General features: G+C 60.3%; 1 protein-coding gene across 2 annotated transcripts; it reads right to left on the bottom strand.

Annotated features, from left to right (window-relative positions):
* Nucleotides 1-3,601: 3,601 nt before the first annotated feature.
* Nucleotides 3,602-22,693, bottom strand: PLEKHN1 (pleckstrin homology domain containing N1). Of its 2 annotated transcripts, XM_048326625.1 has the most exons (15): nucleotides 22,088-22,693; nucleotides 20,510-20,609; nucleotides 16,962-17,108; nucleotides 16,544-16,624; nucleotides 15,206-15,293; nucleotides 12,383-12,507; nucleotides 11,648-11,797; nucleotides 10,769-10,849; nucleotides 8,696-8,765; nucleotides 8,256-8,410; nucleotides 7,472-7,666; nucleotides 6,730-6,975; nucleotides 4,882-5,064; nucleotides 4,603-4,651; nucleotides 3,602-4,355 (listed from the first exon to the last, which is right to left on the bottom strand). In XM_048326625.1, exons 1-15 carry the CDS (start codon nucleotides 22,165-22,167, stop codon nucleotides 4,162-4,164), a joined length of 1,944 nt encoding a protein of 647 aa, XP_048182582.1. In that variant the 5' UTR covers nucleotides 22,168-22,693; the 3' UTR covers nucleotides 3,602-4,161. The 2 variants fall into 2 exon arrangements, with proteins under 2 accessions (XP_048182582.1, XP_048182583.1); XM_048326626.1 differs by lacking the exons at nucleotides 10,769-10,849; nucleotides 11,648-11,797; nucleotides 12,383-12,507; ... (3 more) ...; nucleotides 20,510-20,609; nucleotides 22,088-22,693 and adding an exon at nucleotides 9,235-10,485.
* Between the last annotated feature and the right edge of the window lie 856 nt (nucleotides 22,694-23,549).

Here is a 23,549-nt window from a genome sequence, read left to right as displayed (position 1 = left end):
ACTGCAGGAGCTGACGGCTCTGGAGCCCTGGGGACACAGCAGGCAGGGGGATGGGGCTGTGTCCCTGTCCTTGGCTCAGTCCCCGTTCCTGCCCCCCTGAGACACGGCCTGGCTGTCACATGTCACCAGCAACCGGCTCCAGAGATCCCTCCTGGCTCAGGAGCCCTTGGCTCGTCCCCAGGCAGCGCCTCTGAGCACAGCAGTGAGCCCGAGGCAGTGCCCAGCAGCACGACCTCCATCCCCTCTCCACTCCCAGATCCCTCAGGGTGCTGCATCCAGGAGCTCCTGGCACTGCATCCTCAAAAAAATTTGAAACACTCCGTGTGCTCTGTCTGCAGCTCACCCGTGAAACTCTGCCCTGCTCTCCATGCCGGGTGGGAGCAGCAGCCTGGGGGGGACACGGGGAGCAGCTGGGGGAAGTGGGAATTTCACTCCTCCGGGATTTCCTGGGGGGCTGTCCCAGGGAGCTGAGCGCAGCAGGAGTTGCTGAAAGGTCCCGCCAGTGTCAGGAGGTCTGGGAGCCTCTGCCACGCTCAGCCGGGCAGGAGAGCAGCCTGAGATGTTAATGCTTGGTTTATTCCCTGACCTTTCCAGCTCTCTCCTCTGCCTCAGCAAGGCCAGCCTGCCCGGGATTTCCCGTCCGTGGCCGAAATTCAGGATTAAACCTCGCAAATTCAGTATATCCAAGGATTTCTCCCTGACAAAAGCTGCCAGGACAGAGGGGTTTTGACCTCCCCTTTGGGGGCAGCCAGGACGCCCCCAAATCGCAGAGACCTTTCCGTGCATCCTCCGTGCCCCGAGGCTGCTCCCGGTGCCACAGGCGCGCTGGGAGCGCTGCCAGGCCTCGCTCGCCGTGCCCCGCACGTCGCTCCCTCATCTGACACCTCCCCAGTGCCAGGCACATGAAAAAGTCAGGCAGGTGCGCCCCGAGGAGCTGAGCCCGGGTCTCACTGATGCCATGGAGATTTTTTGCCTTTTCTTTTATACCCCTGTTATATTTTTTTACAGCTTCTGTATTCCCAGTGCTTTTTGCCTACATTCTTGGACTTGTTTGTCAAGCTGAGAGACTCAGCATTTTAGAGGCATCGTAGTTAGGGATCAGTGTGCCCCAGAGCCCAAGGTCCTCTCCAGAACACATTCTGTAAACCAAGATAGAACCATCCAGGGGAAGGCTCCTTGGGGAGGGGGGCTCACTTGAGCCTCTCATTGGGGAATCTTTGATAGATCTGCTAATTAGTAACACCTATAATGTTATACCCAATGTTGGGAGACACAGAGACACAGACAGAGACAGACTGGGCGGGGTGCATCTCGATGCACATGACCTGGACGTGTGCACCTAAGGATCCTTAAAATAAATACCAAGGTAAAATCCCTTTTCCCCTTCTAACCGTGTATGCCTCTTGATTTTAAGACCAGGAAAAGGCATCATCACCCCGCCGGACGCGCCGGCTGGGAGCAGGGATGCCGCTCCCCCTTTTCCCGGGAATGGGTTTGGCCGCAGCGGCTCCTTCGCTCTGACTTCATCTTGCTCCATCTCTCGGGGGTGAAACCAGAGCGGAGCTTCCCACGGGGATTTCTGTGGCCATTCCTGGCTGTTCCCTGCCCTTTGGGGGGGGGGTTCGATGCGGTGCCGGCCCCGGCAGAGCAGAGGGAGCGCTGACCCCGCTCTGCTCCGGTCGCTCCCGTCCATGGAGCCGGGAGAGCTCCGCAGGTTTTGGTGGATTCTCCCACCACCCACAGGGCGCTCAGGGAGTTGCTGGGCACAGCCCGGAGCGGATCCCGCACATCCCCGGCGCTCGGGAAGGGAGGGATGGGTCCTTCCCGAACTCTGGCTGTGTGGTTCCGAGCAGGAAGGGACACACAAACCTCTCCCCGAGGAATTCCCGAACCTCAAATGCCTTCGGGAAGGGAATAAAGATACAGGAACAGGCTGATTTCTGCTACACCCGTTGTTCTCTGGCAGAGAATTTCTCCCAGCTCCCAAAGCCAAAGGAGCAGGTTAAAAGCTCCACTTTCTATTGAGTTGTGGGTTTTTTAAAATTTCGCTGTTTATTCTTTGAGGGAAAAAAAGAGTTTGGCATCGTGGCTTGAAAATCAGAGAGCAGAGAGAAATCCAACATCCCTGCTGCAGCCAGGGTGAAGGACGGGCTCGGTGGTCGGGGTTTAAGAGGTTTTTGTGGGTTTGCAGGTACCAATTTCCACTTTAGTTTAACCTGGACAGATCTGGTGCTGCTCTAAATAAACCAGTTTTTAAATCCTGAGCCTGCTGAGGAAGGTGTTGGAGGAAAAGCAGGAGAGGAGATTTCACAGCCACAAACCCACCTGGATCAGCATCCGAATAGGGAAAACCAAACCCAGGTCCTGCTGTCTGACAAACCCTGGGGAGGCTTTGGTCAGGGATTAGGGGTTTGCAGGAGTCTGGAAATCCTTGGGACACAGGTCCCCAGAGTCCCCAGGGCAACAGTGATGGGCAAAAATCCACCTCCATCAGAGCAGACGATGGCAAAGAGAGGGAAATTATCCCAGGAGATGTGCACTGGAATTGTCCAACCTCCTAGAAATCCACGAGGGAACTTTAATATCAACAGGAAGGGGACCTTCCCCTTTGATCATTGCAGGAATTGCTGTTGCAGCTCAATTCAGGGATGTTGGTGACCCCCATCAAAGTGTTCACAGCAGCTCAGGGGCATGGAGAGCTCCCAGCACATTTGAGATGTCCCCTAGCACAGTTTAGTTCTCAATAAATGGATCATTTGGGGGTTATCAGATACAAATCCTCCCCGAAACAGAGCAAACCTGAAAGAAAACAGCAGCAGCTCCAAGACCCAAACCCACACACTCCTGCACAGGCCCCTTTACAGAACTGAACACCAGCCACAGCTAGAAAATTAAACAGCTCTTCAACTCGGCCACATTTACAGTTACATACACAGAACCCACTCAGGCTTTACATGTAAACTTTGTTGGATACCTCCTGGAAAAAACTGAAATTACAGCGGGAGACATTCAAGCACAGCGAGCTCCCGGCTCGCTGTGGCTGCACCAGAGGAAGAACCAAAGCAGAGGTTTTGTCTCTGTGTTTGATTTGCAGCCTCTCAAGGGAACAAAGGTTGAGGATTTGGAGCCCCAGGTGAAAACATTTGGATTTGCCGCTGACCTTCCAAAGGATCTGGCCAAAGAGGCTGGAAAATAACAACCCTGAGACTCTGTCCCTTGTTTGTGTCCTGTCCGGGCTCTGGAGGGGTCCAGAGGGACATCCCAGCCCCCCTGGCCCTGCTCTGGTCACTGCTCTGGTCACTGCTCTGGTCACTGTGGGGCTTTGGCTCTCCTGGATTCTCTCCTGTGGGGAATTCTCTCCCCTCCTTGCCCGGACAGCCACAGGCAGCGTTTGGTGTGAGCCAGGGCAGGGGTGGGAGGAAAGGAGGGGCTCCCTGTGGGGGATTTGGGGCTTCCTCTGCAGGGCAGGCCTCAGGGAACACAGGTCACGGGCATTTCTGCTGGCTCTGCCTGCCGAGGGGCTGGGCTGTCCTGCTGCAGGTTTGGAGCCAGCACTGGCAGGAAGGAATTCTTCTGGCGTGAAGGGGAAAGAAAATCCCACTGTGCTCAGATCTGGTTGGGGTTTTTTCCCTCCACATCCTGTGCCCTAACCCTGCTCCTGCAGGAGGACGATCCTGCGGGCACAACCATTGCTGCCAGCCTTGTGTGCCAGCACGGGGCACCTCTGGTGCATCCTGGCAGCCCCCAGAGCTCACTTGGGGGAAGGTTTGGCTGTTCCCAGGGATCAGAGGGACCAGCTGAGGGCTCTGCTGCAAAGGAATCCAACTAATCCAGGCACCCTTTTGGCTTTTGAGTGGCTGCTCCCTCCGAACACCGAGCCCCTTCCACCTGAGGGAGCCGGACCCTTTTTGTCCCCGGATTTTCAGGGGGCAAAGCTGTTCTCCCTGAGCACCCCCTGGGCATGGCACTCACGCTGCTCCTCCAGCCCCACAGAGGCTGTGGCTGCTGGGCTCTGCCTCCACCCTCAGATTTAGGGCAGGACCCCTGGACCTGCTAGGGGAGCAGAGCAGGGCTCTTCCCTTCACATCCCTGGGCCCCTCATCCTGGAGGGAAGCCCAGTGAGGGAAGAGCCCGGGGGCTTTCCCGTGCCTGGAGCACCCCTTAGACCTGGTAAATCTGCTGGGCAGGGGATGAGGAGCTGCAGGGGGTGCCCAGCTCCTTCTCCTCGGCTTCCCACAGGTTGTCGTAGCTGAGGTCGCTCTGGAAGCTCTGCAGCTCGGCGTAGTCGTGGTAGGACGAGGAGTCCCGGCAGGGGCAGGCGGCATCGGCCAGGCCGTAGGTGCCACCGCTCCCATCTGCAGGAAAACGCAGAGGGAACGGGAAAAAGGGGTCAGGGGGGAGTAAAATCACAGCGCAGGGCTGGGCAGAGCAGGGGGAGCGTGCCTGGAGCACGGCAGGAGCCCCTCGGGGTGGCAGTGGAAGGCAGGCCAGGTGAGCCCAGGCACAGGGCAGGTGACAGAGTCGGGGGAGCAGGAGGGATGAAGGGATCAGCTCTGAAGGGCGTGGTGGGCAGGGAGCAGCCCAGCAGCTCAGGGGTCTCACCTGCGGGGTGCAGCGAAGGGCCCAGCCGCTCCTCTGGCAGGGAAGAGATCTGGAAAGAGAGGGAGGATGAGCTGTGCCATCCTGGGACGCTGCCCAGCAGGGAGTCAGCCCCATCCCTGCTCCACCAGGACGGCCCCTGGCACTGACCAAAGGGCTCAGAGCCCTGCAGGGACCACCGAGGCAAACTGGGACCCCGGGTTGCTCCCCTGCACCCCCTGAGTGTCCCCCTGAAGCCCCCGAGTGTTCCCCTGCAGCCCACAGCGGAGTTTGCAGCCTCACCTCGCCCAGGTAGGAGCCCTGGGCCGGTGCCCGCAGCTGGAGCCGGCGTGAGGTGCCCGGGGTACTGTAGGTGGGGGCTGTGGGCACCTCCCTGCAGTTCCAGTGCTCCAGGGATGGGTGCTGTGGGGCTGGGACCGCCGGGTTCCCCTGGGCTGGCCCCGTCTGTCCGTGGCACTGCAGGAACTGCAACCAAACCAGCCCCAGGTTGGGTCCCGGCTGTGGAGAGCTGGGAAACGCCAGCCTGGTGCTGCCCACCCCGAATCCAGCCCTGCTGAGAGCACGTTCAGGCCAAGCAAGGACTGCTCTTTGTGCCCTCCCCACAAATTCTGCTCCGTCCCAGCCCTGGAGGCCTCAGATGGGAGAGAGAGGATGGCCAGGGGTCATTCCCAGTGACCCACAGGCGCGGTGGGAGCTGGCCAGAAGCGAAGGCAGGAGGATAAAACCGGCTGAAGGGATGCAGGAGGACAGGGAGCAGCCAGGGAGGACCCTCGAGGGAAGGGGGGGGTCACACCAGGGTGGAGGATGACTCAGAAAGTCTTTTCCCAAGAGATTGTCACAAGCAGAAACGTGGCCTTCAGCAGGCACTCGCTTATCACAGCTGGAAGGTTTTTGGGGGTGGGCAAAGTGGTCTCTGGCTCTGACTCATCCCCACTTCCCGGAGCCTGGCTCACATCTCAGTCTGTGCCTCTGTCTGGTGCTTTGTGGCTCCTCCCTGGGTTGTTGTGATCAGACAGGGGAAACCTGTTCCCCTCGGTCCTGGAACTCAGCCCTGGAGTTTCCCCATCCCTGCTCAGATGGCAGGAAAAGAAATGGCCCCAGGCACAATTCCTGGAGCCAAGGGCTTGGGTGCTGAGTCAGGGCCAGCTGGGAGCACTGGGGGAACTGGGAGTGTAGGGATCACTGGAAAGGGGGAGCAGCGGCTGCTCCAGGGAGCTGGGAGCTGTGGGGGGCTGAATTCCCACCCAGCTCCATCTGTCCAGCCCCGGGGCAGGATGGAAACAGGGACAGGGCGCTCGCAGCTCATCCCCAGGAGGGGTTGGGGCACGGAATCTCCCTACGAGTAAAATCCCAAATGCTGCTCATCCCTGTGGGATGACGGGGCTGAGTCCTGGCTGTGCCAACGAGGGAAATTCCTTAAGGAACAGTCACTGAGGGTTGGGAAAGTGGCATCACGCACTGAGAACTGATGGAGACATGCTGGAAAACCCTTGGGAGAAGAGGCTGTGTCCCATGAGGCAACAACCCTCCTACGCACGGATTGCCTCAGGCATCGGGGCCCAGCATCCCAGGGCTCCATTGCCCCACCTGCCATGTGCCACCTCCCCTTCCACAGCCCCTTTTCCCATGCAAATGGTTTCACACCTCCTCTGGAGCACCTGCCTGGCCCCCTATCCCTGCCAGCAGCACCGGCACGACGAGGTGAGCCTTGCTCTGCCCAGGCAGGAAGATCCGGCCTCATCCCATCCCATCCCCATCCTGCATCCATCCCCATCCCATCCCCATTGTGCATCCATCCCATCCCATCCCATCCCATCCCATCCCATCCCATCCCATCCCATCCCATCCCATCCCATCCCATCCATCCCATCCCATCCATCCCATCCCATCCCATCACATCCCATCCCATCCCATCCCATCCCATCCCATCCCATCCCATAGATCCCATCCCATCCCATCCCATCCCATCCCATCCCATCCATCCCATCCCATCCCATCCCATCCCATCCCATCCCATCCCATCCCATCCCATCCCATCCCATCCCATCCCATCCCATAGATCCCATCCCATCCCATCCCATCCCATCCCATCCCATCCCATCCCATCCCATCCCACGTGCCTCCCCTCACCCTGCCCAGCTCCAGGTGTGCCGGGGGGTGCTGCTGGGGGCAGTGAGCTGCGTAGGGCTCGTGGTACACCGGGGACTGCAGCTCCCCGTTGGGATTTGCAGGGATGAGGCCGCAGCCGCTCCTCTCGGGGTCCTGGTTGGGCAGCTGCTGCCTGCTGCTCTTGCCCTTGGATTTCCTGGCGCTGTTCCCCCGGCGCAGGTCCTGCGTGGGCAGCGCCGTGCTGGGCCAGCTGGGCTGTGCCAGGCACTGGAATGAGAGGACAGGCCCTGGAGCTGGCGCTCCTTTGGATGGCAACACGCCTGGACATCACTCCAGGCTCGGGAATTGCCACAGGCCCGCACTGGGCCCTGCCCCACGCGCTCTGACATCCCTGGAGAGCAAAATCCTGCCTGGCCATCGCCTCCGCCCACCTGCAGCTTTGATTTGGGGATTTCCCAGCCTTTGAACCCTTCTGTGATCTTCTATAATCCCCAACAACCCCTGGGCAGGGCAGAGGACCGGGATGGGACTGGAACTGGGACTGGGAGGGAACTGGGATGGGATGGGATCCCTCAGCAGCATTTTCCCTGCTCAGCACTGACCAGGCTGAGCCAGGAGCAGCCCCAGCTCCGGGCAGGGATTTGCTCCAACCCCCCAGCAAACACTGCCCAGCTCCCAGACAGCTCCCTCTGCTCAAAGGCAGCTCCAACCCCATCCCAGGGGATCCCCACGGGCATCCCAGGCTGTTTTGGGGTTCACTCACGTGGAGAGGCTGGGAGTAGCCAGGGGAGAGGGGCTCCTCGAGCAGCCAGCCCTCGGGCAGCAGCAGGAAGGCGTGTCCGTCGGGCAGGGAGCCGCTGGGCTGGGACAGCTGGGTCAGGGTGGCCACTCTCCCTGCGGACGCCCAGGAGTTGGTGCGGCCGTCAGAACTCAGGGATCCTCTCCCGCTGCTGGTGAACTGCACGGGGACAAGAGCACCCTGGGGAAGAGCTCCCTGAAACGGGGGCACAGCCCTGCCCAGCCCTCGTGTCCCTGGGGTCTGGGCTGTGTCCCCATGGCCAGCAGTGGCCCGGTGGCTGTGCCGGGGTGTGGGATGTGCCTGGGTGTGGGACATGCTGCTTATGGGGCTGAGTGTGGGGTGGCCGAGGGGAATGAGGGGGTGCACAGCAGGAAAAGGGTGCCAGGCACCCAGCCCCATCCCAGCTGGCAGTGTGGGTCTCCCATTCCTTGCAGGAATCACGGGATATTCCAGCTTGGAAAGGACCCACTGAGTCCAAAACCCTGTCACTGTCCTTGTGCCAGTGCCTCACTGCCCAACCCTGTCACAGGCCGTGTCCAGCCTCTGCTTTTGAAGGAATTCAGTGTAATTTTTGCCTCTATAATGTCCTGTAGGGCTTTAAATAATTTCCAGGGATCAGCAGCTTGCTGGCAGCTTCGAGCAGAGCCTGCTGTGCCACAGGAGTGTCACAGGAGTGTCACAGGAGTGTCACACGTGGCCACGGATGGGACAGCCACGGATTCCAACCCTAAGCTGCAGCACCCCTTACCTGGCTGGGGTGTGGGGGCTTTGACCCCGAGAAGCTCTCGGACCCCGAGAGGGAGGAGTCGGCGTTTCGGAACTGGGCGGTTTTGAGGCAGTAGAGCCACTCCTGGTAGTCCTGGTAGCTGGGACAGGTCACTCGGATGGAGTTGATCAGGCGGCCTGGAAAACATCCCCCACTGCTGATCCTGGGCTGGATCCCTCAGAACCCCACGGGAGCCGTCCTGCTCCATCCCGCCCCGCGTTCCCTGGGATCTGGAGGTGCCGCTGCAGGGAATGCTCTGCCCTCGGTGCCCCGTGCAGGAGCTGCTGTGGCTCCCGGCCTCTCCTGCCAGGGCACAGAGGGTCCCAAATTTCCAAGCAGGGCAGTTCGGGGAGCTTGGCTGCCCACCAGGAAGGTGCCACCGCACCAGCCCCGAGCCGCCCGTGGCTGTGCCAGACACCCACCTTCGATTAAAAAGGAGGTTTTGTCGTTCTCCTCAAAAAGCACCTGGATGGCGTTGAGTGGGAGCTCTCCCTGTGGAGAGAGGGGCAGGATTGGGATCTCGGAGCCCAGCAGGGCTCCTGCCCGTGCCATGGGGCACAGGGACACCATGGGGAGCTGTGCCCTGCTCTGGGGTGAAGCTCTGCTCCCACAGGGGCTGTCCTGCCAGGGGAGCCAAAGGGCTTTAGGAGCCTTCAGGAGCGCAGGGGTTTCAGGCTTTAGGAGTGCAGGGTTTTGCTGGGAGCACGAGGAGGGAAGCCCCCAGTGAGGATGGAGCAAGCCCAGCTCCTGCTTCGTGCTGGCAGCTGCCCCTAAGAAATGGCCTTTGGCAGCTCGGCTGCTGCTGCTGCTCAGCTCTCCTGCACATCCCAGCAGGATTCCTGCCCCCTCCTGCACAGCCCAGCGAGGCTCCTGCCCCCAGGATGTGTAGGGCCGGTGCTCCATCCTCCCCTTCACAGCAATCCCCGAGGCTGCTGAGACACCCTCTGGATAAAAGTCCCACCTCGGGAAGCGCAGCAGCATCCCACAGATAACTCCAGCAGCTCCCCCTCGCTGGTTCCCACCTTGCCCAGGGCCTTTTCCCACCGGAGGATTGGGGTGAGCCCCATCCCAGCCCCTTCCCTGCCCCACACGCTTGGCAGGGGCAGCTGCTGTGGTCGCTGTGAAGCTGCGGAGCAAAAGGGGCCGGGCTGTTCCCTCGCCCAGCCCCAACTGCGGGCAGGGGAAGGGAAGGGAAGGAAAAGTGCACTCGAGCAGCCCCGGGAGGAGGCTCCCGTGCCCTGACACGCCTGTGGAAAAGCAGGTTCCCAGTGTCACAGGCTGGTGAATCAGCCCCGGGAGCGCGGCCCCGGCACCGTGGGAAGGGAACATCGCCTGGGAAGGGAACATCGCACGGGGCAGGGTTTAGGGTTTCAAAAGAGATGAGCTCATGGGAGAGCCCAGCCCAGGCCCCCTTGCGTGGTGCCCCATTCCCAGGAGCTGCAAACAACGCGCTCCCGAAACCAGGCTGTGCCCGAGGTGTGTCCCAGCGGCTGGAAAACGCCTTCCAGCGCCGCTCTGGGATGGGGAGAGCTCTGGCCGGGAAGGAGCCTCCCGGGAGATGCTCTCCCCGGGGATAACCACAGCAGCGTTCCGCAGGATGCGGAGCCGCGTGGAGCAGGAGCCCGGCGGGTTCCCGGGGCATTTCGCAGCCCTCCAGCTCTGCAGGGCTGCTTGGGGCTGGCTGCCGGCTCGGTGACTCAGGGCTGCGGCAGAGCAGCAGCTCCGGGGTCACAGCCAGGGCGCTGCTCCTTCCGGCACGTTTGTTCCAGCACAGGAGAAGCAGCGAGCGCAGGGCTCGCAGTGATGCTCGAGCTCACAGAATCTCGGCAAGGGAAGGGCAGAGAGGCCCTCGAGCATCGCCGAGCCCAACCATCAACCAGCACGGCCGTGCTCGCGCTGAGCCGCGGCCCCAAGTGCCACCGGGGATGTCACCAGCTGATTTTAAGGCCATTCTGGCTGCTCAGTGCCACTGGCTGCCCGTGCTGAGGCTCCAGCACTGCTCCCACAGACAGACACCCCAGACACCCTCTGGCATCCCTTGGGTTGCTCCCTGTCCCTGATGAGACAGAGGGAGAACGCTGCCAGCGCTCCCCTCCCCTCCCGTGCCCTTCCCCACAGCACCGGCTGCGCTGCCGGGCTGCCCCCGGCTCCCGAGGGGTTCCCTGGCAAAGGACCAGAGCAGCAAAGCCCCCTCAGGGGCACTCTGGGGCTGTGCCAGCCCCTGTCTGGAGCAGGAGGGCCGGGCTGGCTGCCAGCACAGCCTCCCCCCTCCTCCTCCTCCTCCTCCTTTTCCTCCTCCTCCTCCTCCTCGCAGAGACGCGGCTTCCCTGGCAGGCAGCTCCTTCCCCCTGGGCTGCCGGAGCAGGCCGAGGTGTTTCTCATGGGAAGGGATCTTGCACCATCCCTGTGCCTGCTCCTGCCAGCTGGCACGGGAGGCGGCACGGGGAGCGCAGGTGGAGGGGAGAGAGCGGCGGGATGCTCCCAAAGGAACTCACCTTGAAACAGAGGCCACTGGGCTCCTCAGACATGATCACCAGCGTGGAGGGGTAGAGCACCAGGAGCCGGTCGTGCTGCTCCTTGGGAAGCAGACAGGGAGAGGGTTGGATCCCTGGGAACAGCCAGGGCTCGGAGCTGGAGAGCCCTTGGCTTTGTCCTTCTGACAGCAGCCTGGGGCAGGGGCTCTGCGAACAGCTGAGCTGCTTCCCTGAGCTGGGAGAGCCTTTGGGGAGAACAATCCACCTCCCTGCATCAGGAGATGGCTTTGGGGAGAGCCAGGCTGCTTCCCTGAGCTGGGAGATCCTTTGGGGAGAGCCAGGCTGCTTCCCTGAGCTGGGAGATCTTTTGGGGAGAGCCAGGCTGCTTCCCTGAGCTGGGAGATCTTTTAGGGAGAGCCAGGCTGCTTCTCTGAGCTGGGAGATCTTTTGGGGAGAGCCAGGCTGCTTCCCTGAGCTGGGAGATCCTGTGGGGAGAGCCAGGCTGCTTCCCTGAGCTGGGAAATGGCTTTGGGGAGAGCCAGGCTGCTTCCCTGAGCTGGGAGATCCTTTGGGGAGAGCCAGGCTGCTTCCCTGAGCTGGGAAATGGCTTTGGGGAGAGCCAGGCTGCTTCCCTGAGCTGGGAGATCTTTTGGGGAGAGCCAGGCTGCTTCTCTGAGCTGGGAGATCTTTTGGGGAGAGCCAGGCTGCTTCCCTGAGCTGGGAAATGGCTTTGGGAAGAGCAGTAGGAAACCTTTTTCCCTTTCTGTGTGGATAAAACACCCCTTGGGAGCTGCTGGGTGGGTGGCAGCAGGGAGGCAGGAGCCTGCACCAGCGACTCCACCCATGGATCCATCCATGGATCCATCCCTCCCTCCACCACTCCCCGGAGCCGTGTCCTACCTGGAAGGGCAGGTGCTGGAGCTTCACCTTGGAGATGCAGAGGATTTCTCCCAGGGATTCCCGCTGGGTCCCTCTCCAGTCCTGCACGGGCAGGTTCTGCACGGACCAGCGCAGCTCCTCCTTGCCCCCCGGGCTCTGCTTCCAGCCGCTCTAGGGACAGCACACACTGACCACAGGCCTCCCCCGGGCACAGCCAGGCCATGGCCCACCTGGGGACACTTTCTTGGGGTGGCAGGAGTGGGAAAGAGTAAATAAACTGGGCAGGAGGCAGTTTTCCAGCTGGGAATGGACAACCATTCTCCATACCGAGCGGCACCTGGAAATGCCTTTCCAAGGGGGATGTTTCTGTTTGGCAAGTGGGAGATGGAGGCAGGGAGGGAATTAAAACACCCTCAGAGACTGGGGGAGACAATCTCTTGAATCTGGGCCTGTTTTCTGGGCCTCCTCCAGGGGTTCTGCAATCTCTGGGCGGTTGCACAAGAACCCAAAAGCGTGAGGGCCTCTGTGAGCCAGGCCCGGAGCTCCGACCCCGCAGAGGTTGTGCTGCTGGTGGCACCTGAGGGTGGCAGCTCCTCCTTCCAGCACATCCACCTGCCAGTGGCTCTCAGACCCCTCTGGGGAGCTCTTTTTGCACCCTTTTCCCCCAGGAAAGCCCCCAAAGGCGAGCTCCAAAGAGAATCCATGCCGGGGTCCCAGCTGGGAGCTGGCGGTGGGACACGGCCGCGGGACACCCACCTGGGACAGCAGGGGCAGGGCCAGGCTCCCTCCACAGAGCTGGATCTGCTTCTCCAGGTGGTACAGCCACTGCTTCAGCTCTGCCTCGGAGGGGCAGAACACCACCAGGGGGTTCAGCAGAGGGCCTGGGATGAGGCACGGGATGAGTGGAGAGATCCGGGCAGGGATCGCAGCATCCAGCGGGAATCAGCCGGCGGAGCTGCCACACTCTGCCCACCCACCACGGGGTGCTGGGGATGCCCCTGCTCCGCTGCCACCCCCCTCCAGCCCTCCCTGCCACACTTTGGTCACATCAGCCCTCTCAGACTGCTCCAGCCCCTCCTCAGGCACACCAAGCCCTGACCACCAGGCACTTTTTAACCCCAAACCGGACCAAGAACAAACCCCGAGGTCGGCCCAAAAGCCAAGCCTGACCTCCAGAGCCAGATTTCAGCTTTCAACCCCCTCGCCAGCAGCTTGTGGGAAGCCTCTGTGCGGGCAGGGGCTGTGCCAGGGTGCCGCTCCCTCAGCAGAAGGCCCTGCGCTCTCTCCCAGTCTCACTTTGGCTCTCCGTACGTAGAACACCAGCAGCTTTCTGACACAGTTTGTTTATTTATTGCCTCAGTGAGCAGAATCCGTGCCAGCCAAGCTGAGGATGACTCCAGACATCCCCTCGGAGGGAGGGCCAGCCCTGCAGCTTGTTGATCTGAGTGTCTCAGAGCACGAGCACAGGTCTCCCACACCCTCTGCCACTCTCTCCCGACACAGCCCGGGGAGGGCAATAACCACTGCTGGCAGGATGCAGAGTGGATGTTGTGATTAATAATTTACCACTCGGCTCACATTAAACCCGGCTTGCTGCAGGCTCAGAAGGATCTGCCTCTGTGGGACTTGGAAGTGCCCAGATAAGCCCGGATAAACGCGGGACTTTGCCCTCCTGCGGTATCGTTAGTGCCCTAATTCCTGCATTATTTATAAACAACATTTCACTGAGCCTTTGAGGCACGTCTGGCTTTCAGGAAATGCACAGTAAACAAAGCTGAGGTGGGGCAGACACTCCCCGAGTGACTCCAAACCCATGACAGCAATTTGGTGTCAAGCGTTTTCTGGGCACCCACGTGTCCGTGGCTCTGGAGTTCTCCTGCCCTCCTTCCCTTTGTTTTCCCTGTCTTTTAACGAGGGCACAGCGATCACAGAGCAGCCAGGAGGGTGTGATGCTGCTCCCTGGGCATTCTGGCAGCTCTGGGTGCTTCCCTGGGCACCCAGCTCCTCACACGAATTATAAATACAAATTAAACGCAGCAGGAATCCGTGCTGCCAGGGCATGACCCGCAGCGTGGCCCTCGGGTGGCACTGCCACCCCTCAGGCACACCCCGGCGGCATCACCCATTGCCACATCTAAACAGGGCCCAGAAGGAAGAGAAAATGAGGAAAGGAACTCGCGGGACACACCTGGGGCTGCGGCAGGAGCTGCTGTGAAGAGTCTGAGCTGCAAATTCCTGCCATTGCCCCTGGCCCCAGGGCCACGTCCCCATGCCTCTGCCACGCTGAGGGGCAGCCCTCGGGCTCCTTCCCTGTTCCCTGTCCTCGCTCTTTCCCTGGGAGCGCTCCCAGAGGAGCGCTGGAAGCAGCAGAGCCCCTTCCCGGGACAGGAGCAGTTTGTTCCTGCCCAGACCCCTCTGAGGGGAGGCACCAAAGGGGTGCAGCGAGGCACGGGGGGCTCCAGGTGCTCCATAAATCCGTCAGCAGAGCCCAGGGCACAGCCAGCCCCTGTCCCCGTGCCAGGAGGGCTCTGCATCCTTCCCTCTCCCCGATCCCAGGGATCCCGCTGGGCCGAGCAGCCCTGGCCGTGCAGCGATGGGGAACTGCTGGTTCCACAAACCGGCTGCCTCAGAGTCATGAGATGAGGCATTTCCACCCTGACCCTGCGTGGGGACACGGGAAGGGCTCCCAGCCCCTCCGTGCCTCCATTCCTTCCCCTCTAAGCAGGGAAATAAAACTGTTCCAGCGTGTCCCAGCAATGCTGAATGTCCCTGGTGCTCCCTGCCGCTGCTTCCCGAGCACCCAGCGCTGTCTGCAGGGCTCTGGCAGGACACAGCCCCCCAAAGCCGCACTCCTGGGTGGTTTAAGGCAGAACAAGCGCCCCAGCCCAGCACAGACAGCCCTGGAAGTTTTCTCTTGTTCCCCCAGAACCCCGGAAAGGTTTGGAGAACCCTGCCTGGTTCATCAGTCCTAAAAATGAGTGGGGTGTTTGTGCCACGTCCTTTTTATCATTTATGGGAGGTTTTGTCCTCTGGCAGAGGACACCAGGGGCAGAGTCAGTGGGCCTGGGACACAAATGGGCTCTGTATCATTACCGGGGGTTAATTAATGCTTTAATTGCACTCTGGGGGGCTTGTCCCTCTGTCATCCAGCAATGACTGAGCCCAAAGACGCCTCTATCCAGGCTGCAGACGGTTGTCATCCCAGGAAATCATTCATGAAGCAAAACCACTCAGAGGAAAGTTTAAAAAGCTAGGGATGGAAGAGTTGGTGAGGTGGCACTGGGTCCTGCCAGCACCAGACTGGTGTTACTGGGAGAGAGGCAGCTCACCCCTGGGCACTGCTGCCCGTCCCGGGAACCTGAGCAGGGCCCTCAGGGTCACTCCCTGCCCTCGGGAGAGGCGGGAGAAGGAATTCTATCCCATCCCACTAACGGGGCAGAGGTGGGAGCTGTCCCCGCGTCTCCCCAGGCCCACCCTTCCCCTGCCCTTCCCTGCGGCAGCACCGGGTGGGTGTTCCCCGGGCTGGCCCAGGGAGCAGCCACATCCCAATCCCGCCTTCCCGAGCTCCCAGACACCCACCTGAGATGTGCAGAGCGTGGTCCTGCTGCCCGGGGCTCTGCCCAGCCTCCAGCTCACGCACCTGCAGCTCCTTCAGAGGCAGCAGCCCCTGGGGAAGGAGAGCAGAGGTTATTCGGGGGCAGTCAGTGCCCTCAGCAGGGTGACCCCACACCCGCAGGGTGACCCCACACCTCCAGGGTGACCCCACACCCGCAGGGTGCTGCGGCTCGGGGGCAGGCTGGGAATATTTGGGATTTGCATCCAGCAGGCTCCCCAGGGGAAGCAGGTTCAGCGCTCCCCGGGTTCCACAATCCTGTGCCACGCTGAGGAATGAATGTCTTTGTGCTCCACGTTGTTCCTCCTTCCCGTTTTAAGAGAAACCTCAGCACAACAACGGTGGTTTAACGGGAGAAAGCCAGAAAATGGGATTGGCCCTGATGGCAAATGGAGCTGTCCAGTTCCCAGAGCCTGGACATTCAGGTTCCCACTCTGACAGAGCCCAGGAGCAGCTGGCAGCTTTGTGCTCCCTGTTCTGGGCTCCCTGAGCGAGCTCCATAAAAGATGCTGATGGCTCTAATGCCTCGGGGCACATTAATTCCTCCTTAATTCCTGCACAATTAATAAACTCAGGAGCTGTTTCTAAAGGAGTCAGGAGAGTTCGGGATGTTGTTTGTCCCCTGACATGGGAATTTTCGGTTGAAGGCTGCCTTGGGGGGTGACTGGAGAGGTTTTACTGATGTTTTACATCCACCTCAAGTCACCTGAAGGCCAATCAATCATTTCTAATTCTACAATCATCTCCCAAACACGCTCACTTTTAGCTCCACACTCGTGTGGAGGAAGAGAACACTCAGGGAGTGCTGCTTCCCAGCCGTGGCTGTTTGGCTGCAGTGCAGAGCAGCCCTTTCGTTCATTATTTGTGACTCCCCAGCACCGCCAGGGTGAGAAGATTTGTGAGGTGAAGAGCTCCCGAGGCTCAGGTTTCTCTTCTCCCACAGAATAATTAACGCTGGAATTGCCCAGCCTGCAGGTGGAGAACTCCCCCTTGGCCCAGGAGCCAAGACCCCCACGGGCACCAAGGCCAGGGGGAATTTGGGCTTCCCAAGGCTCAGCTCCTTGTGCTTGGAGCACAAAGGTGGCTCCAGGTCACCTCCCACCTGCCCCTGCCCCTCCCTGGGCTCCTCGATCTCTGCCCAAGCTCCCCTGAGCTGCTCTGGGGACAGCCCTTGGGACAAAACACCCGTTTGGAGTTCAGCATCCCTGGGAAGGGACCTGGGGACATCTCCCAGAGTTCGTCTGCCCGGTGTCCCCAGCGTGGCCGCAGTGCCCAAAGCCCAGCACGTCCAGGGGATGCCCTACCTGGTAGGTGACGCCATTGGGGCCCGCAGACTGGAAGTACAGGTAGGACTGGAACAGCTCCAGGAAGCAGTCATTGACCTCCTGCAGAGGGGACACGTTTGGGGTTATCCCAGGACACATTTTGGGGTTATCCCAGGACACATTTTGGGGTTATCCCAGCCTCCCTCTGCATCCCAGGCCGATCCCTGCATGGAAAAGCTTCTCCATGGGCCACATCTCTGCTCATGGAAGCACTCCCCAGGTGCCCACAGGGATGGCAGCAGGTGGGCACCGCATGGCAGCGCGTCCTGGGCCTCGCAGCAGCCCCGGGAATTCTCCACGAGTCCCATTTCCCGGAATTACCCCTCCCTTCCCAGTCCTGCAGGGTCACACTGGCCCTGGGCAGAGAAACCCCCACAAAGAGGTGCCTCAGGTTTACCTGGCAGTGCTGGAACTTAAACTTGACCTTGGAGTAATAAATCATTTTGCCCAAATTCCTGACAGTCGTTTTCCTTCGGCCCTTCTTGAACAGGCTGGGGAACCTCTGGTCCAAGTTTTCTTTCTGGTTTTCCTGGTTCTGAATGATCTGTGCCTAGGATACAGGGAAAAAACAGCTCAGAGAAGTGGGAGAGGCATTCCCAGAAGATCTTCCCAGGGGGGATTCCTGGGAAAGGGCCTTGGGCAGGTGCCCAGGAGGGGCTGTTTGTTGTTGGGTCTCCTTGCCAACCTGGGGCTGGGGCTCAGTTACTGCTGGGGGCCTGCAAGGAGATCCTGAGCTAAAGGTGGAGTTCCTGGGCTGGAAAAGAGGGGGGCACAAGCACATTTCACTTTTAGGGTGTCCCAGCTCCACAGAAAAACCATCCCTGTGCTCCCTGAGTGTGCCTTCCACTGGGCTGAGAGGAAAGGTTTCCTCTGCTCTGGTTTTGCCTGGGTTCCTCAGCTCTCCCAGCTCGGGTCCCTGCTCAGATCCCTCGGTTCCCCTCGGTTCCCCTCGGTTCCAGGTGCCAGACAGTTTTGGGACAGAGCCCCACAGCCATAAAAGCAGCTGCAAGGCAGCTTTTTGTCCCTGGAAAAGCTGCAGGGATCCAGCAGGCACCACAGGAGAGCCAGGGCTGAGGAGAGGAGACGGCACTCGGGGCTGGGGCCTTCTCTGATTTCCTGGTTACGTGGGAATTCTTCCTTCTGCGCAGGAGCACAACCTCACAGCCCTCTCTTCTCACCGGCCTGGGGAAAAAGCTCTTCCTGCAGTTCTTCTGGGAAGAACACCTTTATTCCCGGGGGCTGGCTGATGTCCCTGGGGAGAAGGGCAGGGCTGTGCCCCAGCCGCTGATCCCCTCACTCCACATCCCACCTGCAGAGCCTTTAGCCCATCCAGACTCAGGGAATTCGTTCCCAAGCCAAAACTGGGTGGGAGAGGGGAGGTCCTCAGCGGTTCCCTGGGACTCAGCGGGGCTGGTGACACTCCCAGCACGTCCCCATTCCCGGCGTGTGCCCGTTCCCGATGCCATCCCTGCTGTGCTGTGCCAGGGGACAGCTGCGTGTGCCCGTGATGGATGAGGGACCAGCACAGACCCCCGGCTCTGTCCTGCGGGGCCCCTCTGTGACTCACCCCTCTGGCATGGGGTCAGCCCTGCTCCAGACATCCCAGGGAGCTGGGAATGGAGCCGGGAATGGAGCTGGGGAGCTGGGAATGGAGCTGGGAATGAAGCCAGGGGACTGGGAACAGGAGCTGTTGGGAGTCTTTCACCTGCAGAGCTCAGGGCTCCCTCCAGGGCCTGGCCGAATTTTGGTTACTCTTTTTAGGACACGAGTTAACCCTTTCCTGCCGAAATCCTCCCTCCAGCTTGCCCAGCTATGGAACAGAATTTAGGGATCACACCGGGTGCCCATTAAAGGCCTCACTGGGGCAGCTCAGCGTAGGAAAGATGGTATTTGTGCCACAAATCCAGAGCAAAGAGCAGCTGGTCACGGGTACAGCAATAACAAAATGCGGCTCGGATAAGGCACCAGCAGCACCTGGGAGTGGGGAGAGGGTGAAGTAATAAAATCATGGGCACGGAGATAAGCAACAGCAGCAGCCACCAGCTGCCGGGGCAGTGCTGCTGCCTGGGACGTGGCAGCCAAATTTCCCAGGAAAAAACGAGGCAGAGAGAGGAAAAAGCGAGCTGAGAGTGCAGCAGCAGCGCTGGGAAAGAGCTTCCAGAGGGATCCAGAGGGCAGCAGGGAGAAGGGAGAGCGTCCACAGCCACGCGTGTGGCAAGAAATAAATGGAATATTTCCCTCTCCCAAACAAGCCCAGCAGGGGTGGCGGCGAGACTGAGGAGATGGGTGTGATGGCTGGGCACAGGAGCAGCTCCAAGGCCATGGAAAAACGGGACCACATCCCTGAAATCTGCTGCCCTTCCAGGCACCCCTCAAACCGTGGGGATGCCTCCTTTAGCCAGAGCCAAAGGGGCCTGGCATTTTCCGTCCCTCTGGAATTCTCCCCAGCCTGGCCCGTGCACCCTCCCGCAGCCCCATCCCGAGCCATTCCCGTTATCCCAGCGCTCCCGCTGGCTTCCAGGCCCTGCAGATCCTGGGAAGCCGGGTTCCTCGCGGGGTTTGGCGAGGTGCAGGCGCCCTGACATGTTCTCTCCCCCCCGTAGGTCTCATCCTACAGGTAGAACGAGTTACTCATGAGCTGCTCAGCCCTGCAGCCCGCGGCTGAATCAGCAGCAGCAGCAGGAAGGGCTCAGCTCGCTGCCCCGGGGCTCCCGCAGCTGCCGCTCCATGGGAAAAGCAGAACCGAGCGGCTCTTGGGGCGCATCCTCCCCCCGGCTCTCACCGGCCCGTGGGAATCGGGGCAGCGGGGCCGGGGGTGCCACAGGGCGCACGGATGGCGCCTGCCCCGGTCCCACATGGCCTGTGGTGGCCAGAGGTTGGGCGATCGCATCTCCTGCGGGGCCGCATCAGAGCCCCGCGCTGGGAGCTCCGAGCCGGCCCTGCGGCTGCGGCTGCTCCCGGAAAGCCGGCGGAGGGAACGGGGCAAAGCCGAGCCTTCCTCCGGGCCACTCAGGGAGCTTGGGAGTTTGCACCCCCTCTGCCCCAGGCTAGAAGCCTGCCCCACCCTCCTTCCTTCCGTCCCTGGAGAGATCCCGCACTCCCTGGGGTTTCCAAAGGAGCCATCTCCCAGTGACCTCTTCCAGGATCCCTTCTCCGGGACCCGCTAACACTGGCAGCTTGTCCTGCTTGCCCAGGGAAGCGCCCAGGATCCATCTGGGACCTGCCTCACCCCTCTGGATCCAGCTGATTCCCGCAGGGAGCCCTTCCTGGAATTCCCTCTGCCTGGCACCGAGGCTGTGCCTCAGTTTCCCCTTCCCCACATGCACACGGACGGGATCCATGAACACCCAGCACGGCCCAAATGCGCCCCAAATCCCCCCCACACCCCTGGCCCACCCAGCGGGACCCCCCAAACCCGCGGGGGCTCCCAGTTTCCCTCCGCTCTCCCCGGGCAGCGCTGGGAACGGGGCCATGCGGCCACGAGGCTGGGCCGTGCCCGGGGCTGCCCTGCCCTTCCTGATTCCCTTCCCAGGCTCGTTGCTAATCCACTCCTGCTCCGTCTCATTCCGGCGTGGGAATGAATCACCCCACCTGCCAAAGCTCGCTCAGGTTTTCCCTTCCCTCGCGGGCGACCCAGAAACAAAAGAACCGAGAGCAAAGGTTGGGGGGAGATGTCGCCGCGTCCCCTGAGTGGCTCCCAGCATCACCCCGCACCCCATCACAGCTCCTGGCTGATCCAGGTCCCCTCCACACCTGCACGGGGACCCTGGGCAGGGAACTCAGCTGCTGGGAGGGGCTCATCCCTTCCTGGGCTCCATCTCCTTGGGACAGAGCTGCTGCTACCCCCAGACCCAAACCCAGCATCCCTCCTGAGTGCTGCGCTCGGGATGGGTGGGAATAAACCCCTGGAGCAGTGGGGAGCAGGCTGGAGGTGCTGGCACTTGCCTTCGCTGGAATATACTGCAGGATTTTGTCCGTGGTCGTGTCTCTCTCCTGCCCTCCGTCCATCCCAAAAAAGTTGGGCAGCTTTTTCTTGCCATTTTGTCTACAAAGGGAAGGAGAAACATCCTCAAAACACACACATGGAAACCCAGGCTGAGGCACAGTGAATCCTGCCCAGAAATAAGGAAGCCAGGACGCCAAGCAAGCCACTTGTCACGGGCTTTCGAATCATCCCAGCCCGGCCAAGGGCTGACAAAGCCTGGGAGAACTGGAACGGGACTTGTGCTGCACTTGTTGGCGTTTCTCTGCTTTTCTACAGCTCCTTGCTCAGCCCCACGATCAGCTTGGCTCGTCTGTGCCCCCAGACCAGCACCGGGGGCAGATGTTCCACGGCAGAGCACAAAGACCAAGCCCAGCCCTGGCAGCTCCTGCCAGGCCCCCGGAGTGGGGATGGATCCGCAGGTACCCACAGACCGGGCTCCTTTCTGCCTCTGTGGCTTCCCTCTGCCGTTCCTCCCTCTCCCAGTTTCTCCCTGCGTGCACACCAGTACCAGGCAGCCACTGGTGCTGTTGGGAAGCGCTGGGACTGCTTTGCTGGGACTTCCCAGCAGTTCCTTCCTCAGATTGCGGCACAAAACCAGGATAATCCCCGCGGGCGTGGGAAGCTGGGAGTCAGTGAGACTGGAGGAGCTCTGGGGCTTGGCTGCTCCACCACAGGGCCCTGATGTGAGACCCCCCAGGCCCAAATTCCCCGAGGGATCCCCTCTCTTCTACCCCAGAGTAACTCCCCAGACTCCACAGGTTTGCCTCTGATTTCTGGCAGCACAGGACACCAAGGGGACAGTTCAGTGTCTCCTTTTCATCAGAAACCCCTCAGCCTGGCAGAGCTTGGGGGGGTTTTGGCACAGCCCAGACACCGAACCCAACACAGACAGGGCTGGCAGGTTCATGAGGAATCACCTGGTTCCCCCCAGAGCTCTTTTCCAGCCCGGGGAGCTCTGGCTGTGCTGATGGGAGCAGTGGGAAAGCCGGGAAGCCTGCAGTGCATTCCCTGGGAGGCTCTATTTTGGGACAGCCACCCATGGCCGCGGTACCTGAGCGCTGCCCCGGCCAGCCCCGCGCCCAGATCCCACAAGGATTTCACGGGGTATTTTCTGCTGCTCCTCCCTGGGGTTTACAAACACCAATCCCACGGCGGAGTGCTGGGATTTGGGGCTTTCTCCCTAAAGCACGAGGAGCGGGAATGTTGTTTTTTCACAACAAGCACCACAACTCTGAGTAAAAACACTCTCGAGTGAAAACAGGGAACATCAGGTGTTCCGCGCCTCGTCCCGCCGGGGGGAGCGTAATTACCTAAACAAAAATTAACGCAGTGGCGCTTCTCCCGAGGGCTGGCATTCCCCGCCGGCTGAGAATTCCATCCCAGGCGCTTGGGGCGAGCTGGCCCCGGGCTCCGACAGCGCCCAGCACCCCCGAAACCACCGGGAAATAGGAAATCCCCGCCGGCTGCATCCCACGGGAGAGATCCCGCCGGGAATCCAGCCCCGCTGCCATAGCCCAGAGCCGGAGCCGGGTACTCACTCCTTCTTCAGCGAGGGTTTCCTTCGGAAGGAGCGCCGGAAGCCGCCGGGAGCCTGCGGGACACAGGCGATGTTCCCCATGCCGGGATCGCTGCGGGATCGCTGCGGGATCGCTGCGGGATCGCTGCCGGGCCGCTCCTTTCCGCCCGCCGGGACTCGAGTGGGTGTGGGCAGAGCCCAAACCCCGATCCTGCCCCTCGCTCCCGCCCCGCGGGCTGGGAGGGGCGAGCCAGGTACCTGTTCGCTGGGAATTCACCCCGGGAGACGCAGACCCAGCCGGCATTCCCGACCCACCGGCGGGATAGAGCCGGAGCCACCGATAAATCCATCCCGGAGCGTTTTCCCAAATGGAATTCGGCCGCCGCACGGGCGGAGATAAGGATGCAGCGAGATAAAGCCGGTGGTTGTTGTTTAAGCATTAACAAAAATCTCCGAGGCTGCGCTGGTTGAAGGGTTCCAAAGGCTGAGCTCCGAGCGGCCGTTCCCACTGGGGTTAGAGACGGGAAAAGAAATGGGCAGCGGGAAAAATATCAAACGGGACCCCGATCAAAATCTAGGAATGATGGAAAATGGATCAAGGAAGCAAAGAGCAAAAGGAGACGCGCAAGGGGAGCAAAACCTAAGGGGTATTTACAGAAGAAATGCTTTAAAAGGAAGCAAACTGAAGATTCCTGCCCGTGCTGTGAGTGCCTCACCGCAGGGAAATATAAACAATAAAAATTAGAAGTTCATGACAAAACAAAAGGTAAATACAGGCTCAATATTTCTGCGCCAAAAAAAACCCCCAGGAACCACAACCATAGGGAACGAGAAACCCTTTTCATTTTCGGGTGGCTGCTACGAAGTAAACACAAAACTTGGATGCTCTGGGTCAAAAAATAGAGAGAATTCACGTGAAAAGCTTTGAAAGAGCTGGACACAAAGGGCTTGGATCGCTGTTGCAGTTAAGTCTTGCAGGACCACGGGATTTGCAAAGAAATTGCACAATTTAACAGGGATATCGGTGTTTCCATGGGTAAAAAACCAGCCCGGTAATTATGGGGTTGCCAGTTGACAGTAATTCCTGGGAAAATGATGTAACAGCTGTGAGGGAGTTGGATTAACTTTGAGAATTACAGGAGGAGAATGTAATTAATACGAATCAGTGCAGGGCTGTGGAAATCAGATCTTGTCAGGCTGATTTAATTGATGGCACGTTTGAAAAAAAAAAATCAGATTTGGTGAATATAAATAACAGTGATAAAGGATGAGATGTGACAAATCTACACGTTATTTTAGGAGGACTCTGAGAGGAGGTTTTCCTGGGGAATCCGCTGGAATCAAGCTGGGGTTGATGGACGTGTGTTGGACTGTTCCTGTTTGCATTTTACCCTTTGCAGGAGCAAAATATTCCCCAAAAAGGGGATCGCACAGTCAGGCCTGGAGAGAGCAGCTGAGAACGGATGTGCCATAACATTTCTCCC

Source organism: Corvus hawaiiensis, chromosome 22 (genome assembly GCF_020740725.1).
Source record: "Corvus hawaiiensis isolate bCorHaw1 chromosome 22, bCorHaw1.pri.cur, whole genome shotgun sequence".
Taxonomy (NCBI): Eukaryota; Metazoa; Chordata; class Aves; order Passeriformes; family Corvidae; genus Corvus; species Corvus hawaiiensis.
This window is presented reverse-complemented; position numbering and strand designations above follow the sequence as displayed.